This window comes from Ciconia boyciana, chromosome 3, assembly GCF_034638445.1.
Source record: "Ciconia boyciana chromosome 3, ASM3463844v1, whole genome shotgun sequence".
Lineage (NCBI taxonomy): Eukaryota > Metazoa > Chordata > Aves > Ciconiiformes > Ciconiidae > Ciconia > Ciconia boyciana.
In genome coordinates, this window is record NC_132936.1 from 27,918,722 (window position 1) to 27,933,167 (window position 14,446).

Genomic DNA, 14,446 nt, shown 5'->3' on the forward strand with positions numbered 1-14,446 from the left:
TTTTTTTAAATGACTGTATGCATAAAAAGGAGTTATGTATTACTCCAATAGCAAGATACAATAAATTAGTTTCTGCAAAAAGACAGTTGCACATTCACATGCATACACACAGTCACACGCACATGTTGATTTTATCAGTCTGTAATAATCTGAGTTTTCTGAAATATGCTTTAAATAACTGGAGAAGTCAGAGTTTACATGAATAGACTGTCTAAGGAGAAACTGATATGTCCTATTTATTTTTTAACAACACTCTGAGAACTGTTTAAATGAAGCATTTTTAATCAAGGCAATTCATGATAAAAGCATATATTATAATTAGCCATGTAGTAAAGAGAAAACAGAATTTCTATTTTCCATTTCCATAACAGTAAAACAAAGGGGTGTCCAAAGACATTAAATGTGGTAAATTCAAAATAAGTATATGGGTAGTGGTGGTGAAAATGATAATCTGTAATTAGTTGTGCAATTCACAACCACAGGATTTCATCTGAGGCCAAAAATTTAGGGAGATTAAATATTATTTATACGGATTTAAGAATTTTCAAAGTTACGATAGTTAATCCTAAAAAAAAAGGGAAAGATATCCCATCATACATCTCATGATTTAAACCAATTTCCACCTGATAGAAAAGCAGATGGGACAGAAAGTAGGCTGCAAATTACCCAATGGCTTGTTATGAAAAGTGTTTTTCATCTTTGCCTGAAAACAGACACCATCAGGGACAAGATTTTTGATTAAACAGGTGACAACTGCTGCATCCCCTGTGCCTTCCCTCGCACCCTCGAAAACACATCTAAAAGTGGGAGCTAAATAGAGCAAAGCCCTTCCATACCCTGTCTTCTGTATATTTTGTGTATACAGTAATTTGTGTATATAATGGGAAGGCTTCTGTGGTTTTTTTGTTTGATTTTACCTTGTGCTGTTATTATAAAATATTTGCCAGAGCAGTGTAATAGGTAATAGTCTGATGCGATTTGAGGTAAGAATGTTGTAGTTCAATCTTTAGTGTTAACTTGGAAAGTCATAGATAGAGGCGAGAGTCTGTCTCCGCAGAATTCCCAAAGCTTTGAGCCTGTTGCAAACTCTGCAGCCCACAAGCCAAGAAGTAACATACTCCTCCAGTTACGCTCATCTTTTTAAAGAAAATAGTTATAACAATTATGTGCAATCTTTTCACTTCTATTTTCTATCTACTATTTATTTACTTAAACACTGTTCAACATTTCACTTTTTCTAATGGAGCAGAACTTCTAAAAGAAAAAATATGTTTAGCCAAGCAGTTTTGTTTAGTTTTTTTTCTGTGCCTTTTTCTAAATAAATACCCCACCACAGTTTTCATTGGCACAATATGACCAAACGTATTTTAGTTCCTTTAACAATATGAAGCAGTTACAGAAGTTCTGGAGTTTCTAGCTTTAAAAAAATCTATACAAAGGCTTTACTTCAAAATATTGAAATGGAATGAAATAGATTCCAGTATGGTCAACTGAGAAACTAGTTTGTGAAGTTCTACTGCATAGTAAGGTGACCCATAAAATAAATGGTTTTGAAATTTTGCTCATACAAAAGAAACTATATACTTTTAAATAAATAAAAGCTACTATATACATTATACTGTACATTTAAATGAGAGATGACATGAAATGGAATAAATTTAGGACTGCCTTTTCATCAGCAAGGCTCATATCTTGACTTTATTACAATTCTGAATAAAACCCTCTGCTTTAGATTATTTTTTTTGTTCTAGTGGCAGCCACATGAACGCACCACCATATTCCTGTATTTTTTTAAAATAACATTGGAACTGTCATCAAAGTAGAGCACGGAGATTGCATTCAGTTTTGTTGGTGCACAGCATGGCTTTGGTACATGATCAGGGAACATCAAATGAACCTGAAAGACAGATAAATACATAGCTCATATATCAAACAGAGAGGTACAAGGACAACATCAGTGCAAAACATGTCTTTGTAATTCAGAAAGTGCTGCGGTCGCAGATTTTCCTCGGTTAGCAACTTTAAAGCACAGCTTACCTCCAGAACGTTGCACTGATTTCAATTGCGCGGGCAGAGTTACGCAATAATAGCAGACGGAGAGATAAATGAGGAGGAGTGACCAAGACAGAAAGTTGGTTTTCAGATGAAATTTAGAAAAGAGTTGGAGTTAGGCGGCTGCTCAGGAAAACACTTAAACATATTGTCCGTACCACCTCTGCTGAGGACAGTGCTTAACATGAAGCACAGGCTCAAGTCCCGGGTCTCACTGGGACCCCAGCATGTGCTAAAATGCTTTCCTGTGTCAGGGTCTCAGCGTGGAGGAAAGTCTGTTGCAGACAGCAAAGGCTGTGCAGGCAAAGGCTCATACTGAAACTGTTTTCAGCCTATGAAACGGTAAGATGTGGGTTCTCTGACAGCATGAGTGCATTTTAAGGTCTTATCTAGGTATCTGTGGATCCAATTCTACTTCCACTGAAGTCAAAATCAATTCATAAGGTGGGTGCCAGCTGGACAGAAGGTTTGAGGAAAGGGCTGAGGCAGAGAAAGCTTTACGTTCACTAGGCTGAAATACATCAATGAAAGGTTAAAGAGAAGGAAAAGAGTTTTGAACAGCATCCCAGAACGAACAAGATCTAGTGGAAATATCTGAAAATGGAGGAAATACAAGTTCTTTGTACTTGAAAGAAGGTTGGATGTAATGTTCTGCACATGCTGAAGACTTGGAAACTGGGGAGGCCAGAAAAGAGGGAGTTGTAATAGACAGGGCAAGAGATTATTAAGGCATGAAGACTTCAGCCGTAATAGGTTTCATTTGTATGTTAAGTTTTTGTAAATCTGTTAGAACCATCTGTCTTGCAGTGATATAAGCCCAGAGCCTTTGCCAGACAACAGAGAACAGTCTATCAGGAAACGATTTTTACATAACTGTTACCATGAGAAGGTCTTTTGAAATGAGCAATAATAAATCCTGAAGTAGCAGTTTAGTAAGGGTTTAGACACACATTTAAAAACAGTTTAACAAATGAATAGCAAAGCACTGGAGAAAAGAATGGTTGTGCCTCATCTAGGCAGATGTTCACCCTGCCATAACTCCTGGTCCCACCAACCCCTACCACTCCAGCTGGGAGCTCCATGGCCCTGCTAGCCCCGCATGACAGCGATGCTCACAGCCTTTTCAAGAGTAAGCCCAGAAGTCAGCGCGAGTCAACTTGCTGATCCACTGACTCACATGACCAGGAGGTCAACACTACTCCAACGCCTGTTCTGAGGGTGATGGGAAGAGAGACAGTAGAAGAAAGCTTATATAATTCATTAAATGCGGTCTATCTTGTATTTATATGCATCTGTATTGTCTGTCTGCCTAAGTTCAGTTTCAGAAAAAGAAGAGAGAGAGAGGTACTGGCCCAGCATTTCTCCTATTCTTGTTAGAAAAGAAAAAAAAAAGAGTCAGTAAAGTTTGGAGGGGTACCAAGGAACAATCACTTCCCAACCCAAAGAGTGGGCTTTTTTTAGAATGGTGTAATCAGTATGGCTGGGAGATGATTACATTTGGATTAGGGTGGGGTGTATGAATAATTGTTTCCCAAGCCATCCCCATGTGCACACCTTGTGTAAATCTGAATTTTGTATAATTTAAACCAGAAAACATTAAACTACTGTTATCTCATCTAATTTATGTGCAGTTAAAATTTAATTAGCCTCATGATTTTTTGGCTGCACAACTGAATGCATGCACAGTACATGCAGAGGGAGACACACAATTCCAAAAAGGCCATAAAAAGGAGGGAAAATTTAAGTATCCAATTTAAAAAATAGGACAAACTACACAAATTTCTTAACAATGGGAAATTAACCATTTTTTGAAAGGATAGAGACACAAGAGAAAGTAGCACTGGGCCACTTCTTATTTAACAGTCCATAATTGTAGGACGGAACTCTAACCTGGGGATCTCACTGATATTGGCAACTCTTCTGGACAATGTTTGCATAATGCTTAACTATTGCTTTGCTGACCTATTTCTTTCCAGCTCAGGACTGCATATATACTGTTTTTCATCGTCTTCTAGGCACATTGCTATATTCCTTGCCAACTGGCATTTGCTGTTCCCTTTCACCTGAACCCCTTACCACACTTCTATTTATTTCCATCCTCTGACATTTTCCCTTCTTTTTGTAAATCTTGCTGACTGGAATTCTGGTATAGCGGAATAGTGTTGCATTGGTGGCTGGACTTGGAGAAGGTGGGTAAATGAAAAGTTGAATGGAAAGCAAAAGGTCTCAGCACATGCTGAGATTTTAAAAATGTCCCTCTCATGTAGAAATACTTGGCAATTTTCACAAGCAGAATTTGTTTTCTATCAGAAAGAAATCAAACATTGTTTGTTTGTTTGTTTCTGGGGTTTTTTTGGTGTGGGGTTTTGGTTTGGTTTCTTTGTTGTTGTTTGTTTGTTTTTTTTTCTCCAGGAGAGTAATAGCTGCACTCATTTCTGAAGGGAGAAAGTTTTTCGGGCACAGATTTATTATGACAAAATCAAAGAAAAAATCACCATCTATGGACAGACTCATCAGCATAGTCTGATTGTCAGGATACTTTCCTATCATCAGTTTAAATCAGAGGGAGCCTTAAACCCATGTTTCTCTAATTGCAGTCGAGTGCCTTGACCTTTCCAGAAACTAATTAGGGATGGCAACCCCTTCCTGTTCTGATCTTGTACTCCCACTCCCTCCTCGTGTATTATCTCATTCCTCTGCTTCTTAATCATTCTTCTAATACTGATGTTGTTCAGAGCCAGTTCTTCAGCTGGCACAGGTGAAAAATCATGACCAGACATTGGACTCACAGCATTACATTTAGACATGGTCTAAAGGCCTTGATTTCTGTAGGTGCTGTGTTTTCCGAACTGTAGTTGAATGCTGCTGGGGTAGAGGAGGCCTAGCCAGCTGCTTCATCTAAGATCATCTTTTTGGCTGCTCCAGTTGATGCACAGGACTAACATAAGAACTAACAGAGGCAGAAAGCTGGCTGCAAATCCCTTTTTACAAGTACCAGGCAGAGCCACAGATCCAAACACACTTATTTATAAATTGCATTCGTTAGCCAGGCATGACTGAACACAATTTCTTACATGCAAATGCATCTGCTTGCAAAGCTTCACGTTAAATTACAGTTTAAGCATCTCTGCCAACAGTTGACAACACAGGTCCACAGAGTGGCCAAGTGTCAACATTTCTGGAAGGTATAGCATGTAGATGTTAACATGGAGCTTCAATAAGCTGCAAAAAACTCTTGGAAGTGGGAACAGGGGGCCCTGTTGGTTCCTGTCTACACAATTCTCCAGTAATATGACACAGTCTTCTCATGTGTTATTGCATTTGAAATGGAAGGGAAACCTACCACAAAGGCCACTCTGGACAGTTCATCCTCTCTGCAGCATAATCATCAAAGCACGTCTTTGAAATGAGTTATCATTTACCCAGAAATAATCAAAATCCAATAGTAGTAAACAGAGAGAAAGAGACAGCCCCTGTGCCAAGACACTTACAACTGCAAAATAGGCAACTATAACATAGGCAGAGGCATACCAGAGTCTGAACAATGGCGTGGTTTGTTGCGTTCATGTGGGCATTGAGGGGGAAAGAACACTCTCCATCGCAGTAAAACGCAGCGTAGCCCTCCGGTGCAATAATCCAATCCTAAAACAAGAACAAATAAACCCACTCAATTTTTTTTTTCTCACTCAGAAAATTTAAAACTATATCAAACTAACAAAGACTTGTCCAAGGACAAAATGAACTTCAGAATGTGGCATGTTAAATTACTTTTTTTGCCAAAAAAGGAGAAGTATTTGCTTTGTTCATGCAAAACTCAGATGAAAATTAAATTAAACTTAGAAATCTGTACTGAATACCAACTAATGAGGCTATAAGGGGAATTAAAGGTCCAAATATGTTTGTCAGAATACTTTTCTTCCCAGACCAAAAATCTTGAGCACTTCTTGGTGCAACAAAAGTAATTAAAATGCATCCTCTTTCTTCAGCATACTCAATGCCATTAGTTGTATTATTGCATGAGACTGAGGGTTGCTAGAGATACCCATTAGATTTTCACTGAATCATGCATTTTGAGTATTTCTAGCAACACAGCATGGAGAAAAGACCACAAGAGAGAAAATATTTTAAAATGTTAATGAAAGCTATGTGTTTAGTTTGCTGAATTCATCCTTTGCCAGGCAAAGGTAATGGAGGTGATGTGGGAAGGGCGGAGAGGATCAAGTACCTACTTCTTGGGGTTTGTTTCTTTTTATCTCATTTCACCCTGAGTTTTACTGATCAAATATTGTACAGTGTAGCTTTGGCTTTCCAACTGAAACTTTGAATTCTTCAAGTATTTTTTGTGAAAAAAATAGATTTTCTTTTCTCTATGGCCACCTTGAATGACTGATCTGAGAGCCTTGCACATCTTGGGGCATATCAGAATTTACTGTTTCAAAAAATGAAAGAACTGTTGGTACCTGGAAAAAATCTGTGATCTACAGAGAGACAATGGCTCACTTGTTCAGTAGCCTGAGTTCAAGTCAATACCACGAGCCTGCTCTGTGGCCATGGACAGGGTGATTGCGCTCTGCAGACTTGGGAAGACAGTCTGTGCCTACTTCTTCAGGCTGCTGTGAGGATAAACATACTACAAAAAGTCAGGCAGAGTAATGAGGCCATATGAGAATCTGAGCTAGATATGTAAAGGATGAACTGTCACTAAAGAGGTAGCATACTTTTTCTCCTCGTAGACTTGTTCTGCTTATGGAGAATTGTTTCAAAATAATTCAGAGAAATGTGAAATGCACAGACAGCCATCTCTGAGTTCTTACCTACATATGCAATATGTCTAGGTTATAGGTTGCTGATGGCCTTCTTGTTCGTTCTTTATAGAGAGCTCCTTGCTTTCTGGAAAAAAATCCTAGATTGATATCTATTTTCTTTTCTCACAATGCCCTGCCTCTCTCTTTACGACCTTTTACTACAAGTACCTTATTTTTTGTTACTGTATGGCAGGATGAGTTTTCCCCAGAAATTATATAAACTTAGCTATGGTGTTATAAAGACCACTGAATAGTGATCCAAGCTCTAGTTCCCTACGGACCCTACCTCAGTGAAATCTCTGTGACCTGCAGTAGACAGCACTGAACCAGGGAGAATTCAAGTGCAAATTTCAAACGTTCCATTGCTCCGTGTGGGGATTTTGGTTTCATTTACTGCAGATCTATTCATATCTTGAGTAATAGTTCAGATTTATCTTTATGTGAACAAATGCAGATCATAAAGCCATTAATGTATGCAAAATCTTTGAGAGAACAGCAGCCAAAAAAGGTAAAGCAATAGTGATAGGGATTCATTACCAAATGCATTTAAAGAATTTGTCTCTCAACAGTGAAATACCAATTACCATGAAGAAAACAGACTGTAAATAATGGGAGGCTGTAAAATAGATTGCCCCAATTTGAACTGATAGGAAACAGCATTTATAACCATACCTGCCATCCTAAGTCTCGGAAACTCACGTAAAGTTCATGTTTCTTACATGCTTGCTTTTGCTCGCTTGTGTTATACTCTACAGGAAGAAAATAATAATAATAAATTGTTTAGAAGCATTGCTAGAACCGACAAGATTTAGCTATTTTGAGCTCCTGACCAAAATGTACAAAGGAAAGGAACAAGCATTTATATTCCTAGGGTTGGTTGTAAAGGCAGTGTAAACTTGGAAATGCAGAATCAGCAGTGTCAGCCTAATACAATTTGTGTACACAGACAAAACGATGCATTCAGCAGTAGGGGAAACAGATTTAAAGGATGTCTGTTTGCTGGCTGGCTACGTAACAACTCTGATAATATGCACACAATCAAAGTAGGTAATCAAAGGAGAACAAGTGAGAGCCTGATCCACGATATGGGGAAGTCATCTGTATGTTGGCACAGGTTTAATTGCCAGGTAAAGGAAGTAGCCCAATTCGAAAGATAAATTTACAATGATAAAAATTGTCCCAAAACAACAGAATTTCCAAAAGTCTGTTATTTACATTAGCACATTTTCTACTCCTTCAGTTTTTACGATATTTTCTAGAAATATTCACCACTTGATGATCTTTAGTTGGTAATACTAATGTGAACAAGTAGACTAACAGATGCCTTTTAAAGGCCTGAATGTTTCTGCACTGTCAGAGATGTGTCAGGATAGAGGGACACAGAGAACCTTCCATACATGCTTCTCCAGGACTACCTTAACCCTGGAGAAAATCTAGTACCTGTTCCTTGCTGCCCCTGAGTAACAGGAAAGGAAGGGAATAGGGTCATGCCTTCACCACATTAGCACCCCAGAGTTGGTTTATGGTGCTATTCAAGTGTTGCCATCAGTGAAGCATGTGATGGAGCAGGGAGGACAGGCTGTCTCCTCTGTTTCCATTTCAAGAATGCTTAAAGTGGATTTTTTGGACCAAAATAACCATTCCGGCAGAAAAAAAAAGTTGGCTGAAATTCACAACAACAACAACAACAACCAAATGAGGAAGACACTGAAAAAGAAACAAAATCTTCATTTGCATGAATAGAATTTTTTTTTAGGAACCGTTTTTTAACATTAAGAGACTTGAGGCTGGGGTGGGAGGGTCTCTGTTGAAAAATTCCTGAAAAATTTAGAGAGGCCTTTTTCACATAAAATGAAAGGAAGGGAGTTCTACAGTCTGTGAGATAACTCATTGTAGTGCTTCACTATCCTTGCAGAAAAGTCTTCCAAATAGATGGTCTAAAGGAGCTTTTCTGCAAATTTACTAACTGCTTCTTGTCAGCTGTTCTGATCTGTGCTATCATTGTTTCTCTGGGTTCTCTTCACTTTTGCTGTATCTTTCTGAAGATGTGATAGCCAAAACCGAACACAGTGCCAAATAAAGTAAAATAATTGTTTACTATAATTTCTGGATTATTTTCTAGCAGTATATCCAAGAACAGGAGTTTTGAAGCAAAACCACACTGTCAAATGATCAGCTTCAGACCCCTTTTTTATATACTCCTGCTTAGTCACCTTAGAATTATGCTGTATTTATGAAAATCAATGAATAAAGAACAGGCTGGGGGTGAGGATGTTGATGAGAACTGCAGCATGATGGGGCTGCAGCAACCATCATATGGTGGAGTTAAAAGGTTCTGAGAGAATCATAGAATCATTTAGGTTGGAGAAGACCTTTAAGATCATCCAGTCCAACTGTTAACCTAGCACTGCCAAGTCCACCACTATACCATGTCCCTAAGCACCACATCTACACGTCTTTTGAATACCTCCAGGGACTCAACCACTTCCCTGGGCAGCCTGTTCCAATGCTTGACAACCCTTTCGGTGAAGAAAGTTTTCCTAATATCCAATGTAAACCTCCCCTGGTGCAACTTGAGGCCATTTCCTCTCGCTTGTTACTTGGGAGAAGAGACCAACACCCACCTCGCTACAACCTCCTTTCAGGTACTTGCAGAGAGCGATAAGGTCTCCCCTCAGCCTCCTCTTCTCCAGGCTAAACAAGCCCAGTTCCCTCAGCTGCTCCTCATAAGACTTGTGCTCTAGACCCTTCACCAGCTTCGTTGCCCTTCTTTGGACACGCTCCAGCACCTCAATGTCTCTGTTGTAGTGAGGGGCCCAAAACGGAACACAGTATTCGAGGTGCGGCCTCACCAGTGCTGAGTACAGGCGGACAATCACTTCCCTAGTCCTGCTGGCCACACTATTCCTGATACAAGCCAGGATGCCATTGGCCTTCTTGGCCACCTGGGCACACTGCTGGTTCGTATTCAGCTAGCTGTCAACCAATACCCCTAGGTCTTTTTCTGCCAGGCAGCTTTCCAGCCACTCTTCCCCAAGCCTGTAGTGTTGCATGGGCTTGTTGTGACCCAAGTGCAGGACCCAAGGTTGTTGTGACCCAAGCCTCAGCCCATCAATCCAGCCTGTCCAGATCCCTCTGTAGAGCCTTCCACTCCTCAAAGCAGATCAACACTCTCACCCAACTTGGTGTCATCTGCAAACTTACTGAGGTCATCTGCAAACTTACTCAATCTCCTCATCCAGATCATTGATCATAGAATCATAGAATAGTTTTGGTTGGAAGGGACCTTTAAAGGTCATCTAATCCAACCCTTCTGCAATGAGCAGGGACATCTTCAACTGGATCAGGTTGCTCAGAGCCCTGACCTTGAATGATAAAGATATTAAACAAATTGATAAAGATATTAAACACAACTGGCCCCAATACTGAGCCCTGGGGAACACCACTTGTGACTTGCTGCCACTGGATTTAACTCCATTCACCACAACTCTTCGGGCCTGGCCATCCAGCCAGTTTTTTACCCAGCAAAGAGCATGCCCGTCCAAGCCATGAGCAGCCAGTTTCTCCAGGAGAATGCTGTGGGAAACTGTGTCAAAGGCTTTACTAAAGTCTAGGTAGACAACATCCACAGCCTTTCCCTCATCCACTAAGTGGGTCACCTTGTCATAGAAGGAGATCAGATTAGTCAAGCAGGACCTGCCTTTCATAAACCCATGCTGACTGGGCCTGATCACCTGGTTGTCCTGTACATGCTGCATGATGGCACTCAAGATGATCTGCTCCATAACTTCCTCCGGCACCAAGGTCAGACTGACAGGCCTGTAGTTCTCCGGATCCTCCTTCCGGCCTTTCTTGCAGATGGCCATCACATTTGCTAACTTCCAGTCAACTGGGACCTCCCCGGTTAGCCAAGACTGCTGATAAAGGATTGAAAGTGGCTTGGTGAGCACTTCCGCCAGCTCTCTCAGTACCCTTGGGTGGATCCCATCCGACCCCATAGACTTGTGTGTGTCTAAGTGGTGTAGCAAGTCGCTAACCATTTCCCCTTGGATTACGGGGGCTTCATTCTGCTCCCCATCTCTGTCTTCCACCTCAGGGGACTGGGTACCTGGAGAACAATTGGTCTTACTATGAAACACTGAGGCAAAGAAGGCATTAAGTACCTCAGCCTTTTCCTCATCCTTTGTCACTATGTTCCCCCCACATCCAATGAAGGATGGAGATTCTCCTTAGCCCTCCTTCTGTTGCTAATGTATTTATAGAAACATTTTTAATTGTCTTTTACAGCAGTAGCCAGATTAAGTTCTAGTTGGGTTTTGGCCCTTCTAATTTTCTCCCTGCATAACCTCATGACATCCTTGTAGTCCTCCCGAGTTGCCTGCCCCTTCTTCCAAAGATCATAAATGCTTCTTTTTTTCCTGAGTTTCAGCCAAAGCTCTCTGTTCAGCCAGGCCAGTCTTCTTCCCTGCTGGTTCATCTTTTGGCACATGGGGATGGCCTGCTCCTGCACCTTTAAGATTTCCTTCTTGGAGAATGTCCAGTCTTCCTGGACTCCTTTGCCCTTCAGGACTGCCTCCCAAGGGACTCTGTCAACCAGGCCTAAGTCTGCCCTCTGGAAGTCCAAGGTGGGAGTTCTGCTGACCCCGCTCCTTACTTCTACAATTATCGAATACTCTATCATTTCATGATTGCTATGCTCAGGATGGCCTCCAACCATCACATCACCCACAAGTCCTCCTCTGTTTGCAAACAAGAGGTCCAGCGGGGCACCTTCCCTAGTTGGCTCACTCACCAGCTGTGTCAGGAAGTTATCATCTTACACACACTCCAGGAATGTCCTGGATTGTTTCCTATCCACCGTATTGTATTTCCAGCAGACATCTGGTAAGTTGAAGTCCCCCATGAGAACAATGGCTAGCGATTGTGAGACTTCTCACAGCTGCTTATAGCATATTTCGTCTGCCTCTTCATCCTGGTTGGGTGGCCTATAACAGACTCCCACCATGATATCTGCCTTGTTGGCTTTCCCCCTGATTCTTACCCATAAACACTCAACCCTATCATCACCATCATCAAGCTCTAGACAGTCAAAACACTCTCTAACATACAGGGTTACCCCATCGCCTCTCCTTCCTTGCCTATCCCTTCTGAAGAGTTTTCAAAGAGGTGACCAAGATCAGCAACAGCACTGCAACCCTGGAATTCAGGAGAACAAATTTCAGCTTGTTCAGAGATCTTCTTCGTGTGATCTCATGGGAGACTGTCCTGGAGGGCAAAGGAGACCAGGAGAGCTGGCTGATCTCTCAGGACAACCTCTGAGACAAGCACAAGGTAAGTCCACTCTCATGTGCAGGTCAAGCAAGTATGGCACAAAGCCACTGTGGCTGAATAGGAAATTCTTGACTGAGCTCAAATTCTAATAGGAAGTAGAAGTAATGTGGAATTGGGAAGAGCTACACAGAAATAATATAAACACATTGCCTGAGCATGCAGGAATGGATGTTAGGAAAGCCAAAGCTTTAGCTGGAGTTGAAACTTGTGCGGGATGTCAAGGTCAACAAGAAGGACTTCTATAGGTATATTTATAGCAAAAAGAAAAACTAAGAAAAATACAGATTCATTGTTCAGTAGAGCAGAGGACCTAGTGACAAGGACTCAGAGCATGTTAAGGTACTCAATGACTTCATCTTGTTTTTTACTGGCAAGATTTACCCTCAGGACTCCCAAGTCCCTGAGCCTAGTGACTGAAGCTCTGCCCACAGTAAAAGAAATAGAGTTGGGAACCACTTAAGCAAATTGAAGATACACAAGTCCATGTGAGCAGAAGGGATGAATTTCAGGGTGGGGAATGAGCTGACCAATTGCAAAGACACTTTCTGCCATTTCTGAGTGTTCATAGTGACTGGAGGATATTTCTGATCATTCAAAAATGGAAAATGTCACACCCGTCTTCAAGAAGGGCAATCAGCTTAACCTCAGTTGCTGGGAAGTCTGTGGAGCAAATCGTCCTGGAAGACGTGTCCAGGCACATGAAGAACAAGAAGGTGTTTGGGAACAGTCAGCATGGATATACTAGGTCAAACTGTGCCTAACCAACCTGACTGTTTTCTGTGATGAGCTGACTAGCTTTGTGGGCTTGTGAAGAGCACTGGGTGTTGTTTCACTTTGCTTTTAGGAAGGTTTTTGATATGGTCTCCCATTGTTTTCTTATAGCCAAATTGGTCAGATATGGTGTGGATAGGTAAAGAGTATAATGGGTGGAAAGTTGGCTGGGCTGCTGGGCTGAAAGGGTTGTCATCAATGGTACAAAGTCCATCTGGCAGCTGGTTACTAGAGATGTCCCTAAAGGATCAGTACTGATGCCAATACTGATTAATGTCTTTGTTAGTAACCTGGACAATAGCACAGAGTGTGCTCTCTGCAAGTTCACAGAGGATACCAGCTCTGGGAGGAATGATCAATCATCCAAATTATCTATAAAATGTTGGACTGAATCAGATCCAGAAGAGACTCAATGAGATGTCATTCAAAATACCCACTCAAATTTTACTCTTATTGGTAACATGCTCTTTGAATATGCTTTTTCTTTTTTTTTAACAGGCTATGTACCCACTTTCTGTTGAATATACCTGAGCCCCAATATGTGTCCTGAAACTGTTTCAAAAAGTGTGCACAAGTCAAGATATATCCATTTGCAGTACTAAATAAGTTGTTCTAGTACCACCAGGGATGTTAAGTTAGGCTTTCTAAGCTATAATACCCCAAATCTTCATTCCTTTTGAAAGTTGAATACTACCTTCTTTCCTGTAGTATTTTCCTAACCCTTCATGGGCTGATTCTCAGTGACACTTATCAAAGGTTCTCCCCAGGTAGTTAGTTACCTACTACCATTTCAGATACCCCAGGCATGTAGGGTCAAAATATATACCCACATCCTATGGGAGTCCTGTGTCTTTCTGGAGTAGACTGGAAGCAAGGCAGGATACCCTAGGACACCACAAGTTTTCAAAAATCTATATGCCTTTAATATAACCAAGAACTCTTAGTCATCCTTTGTGAAGACTTGTCTGTAATAACATAGTATGTTCTGCACACACATTAGAAATAAGGTGAAGGTAGTGGAGAGTAAAGGAACTTTAACTTAAAAAAATAGGAACTGTGTTTCACTGATCACTCTTTATAAGGATCTGTATAATGATTTTGACTAATATCAGTGCTCATAGGAGGTAAATATCGAGCTTTTCTGTTTCAGCTATTAATGGGAATTTAAAATTCAATCATATAGAATGCAAGTCACTTTACAAAAAAACTGACTGAAAAATGTCGGAAAGATATGCATATGAGAAAGTCAGGAAAGTCACAATCTGGTTTTAGGTCACACCCAAGCAGGCAAACAAATGAAAGCTGAAGATTGTGCTTTTGCCAGTTTTCTCTCAGTCATGACATTTGCGTATTTAAGAATATGTACAGAAGTTTTAGCACCAGAATGTAGTAGAAGTCCCTACAGTTAAAGGAGAAAGGCTGAATAATAAATATGTAAGTCATCGCATAGATGTCTTCATTGTCTCGATACTCTGAGTTATTTGAAT

General features: G+C 40.7%; 1 protein-coding gene across 2 annotated transcripts in view; it reads right to left on the reverse strand.

Moving 5' to 3' along the window:
• Positions 1 to 1,747: 1,747 nt before the first annotated feature.
• The window catches only part of BMP5 (bone morphogenetic protein 5), a 56,318-nt gene continuing 43,619 nt past the window's right edge, over positions 1,748 to 14,446 (reverse strand). The window contains exons 5-7 of one of the 2 annotated variants that reach the window (XM_072857811.1): positions 7,530 to 7,606; positions 5,584 to 5,694; positions 1,748 to 1,897 (exon numbers count right to left, since the gene is read on the reverse strand). In XM_072857811.1, the coding sequence (XP_072713912.1) occupies positions 1,748 to 1,897; positions 5,584 to 5,694; positions 7,530 to 7,606 (338 nt within the window). The remainder of the gene's footprint in view (positions 1,898 to 5,583; positions 5,695 to 7,529; positions 7,607 to 14,446) is intronic. The other variant, XM_072857813.1, reaches the window with a different exon arrangement.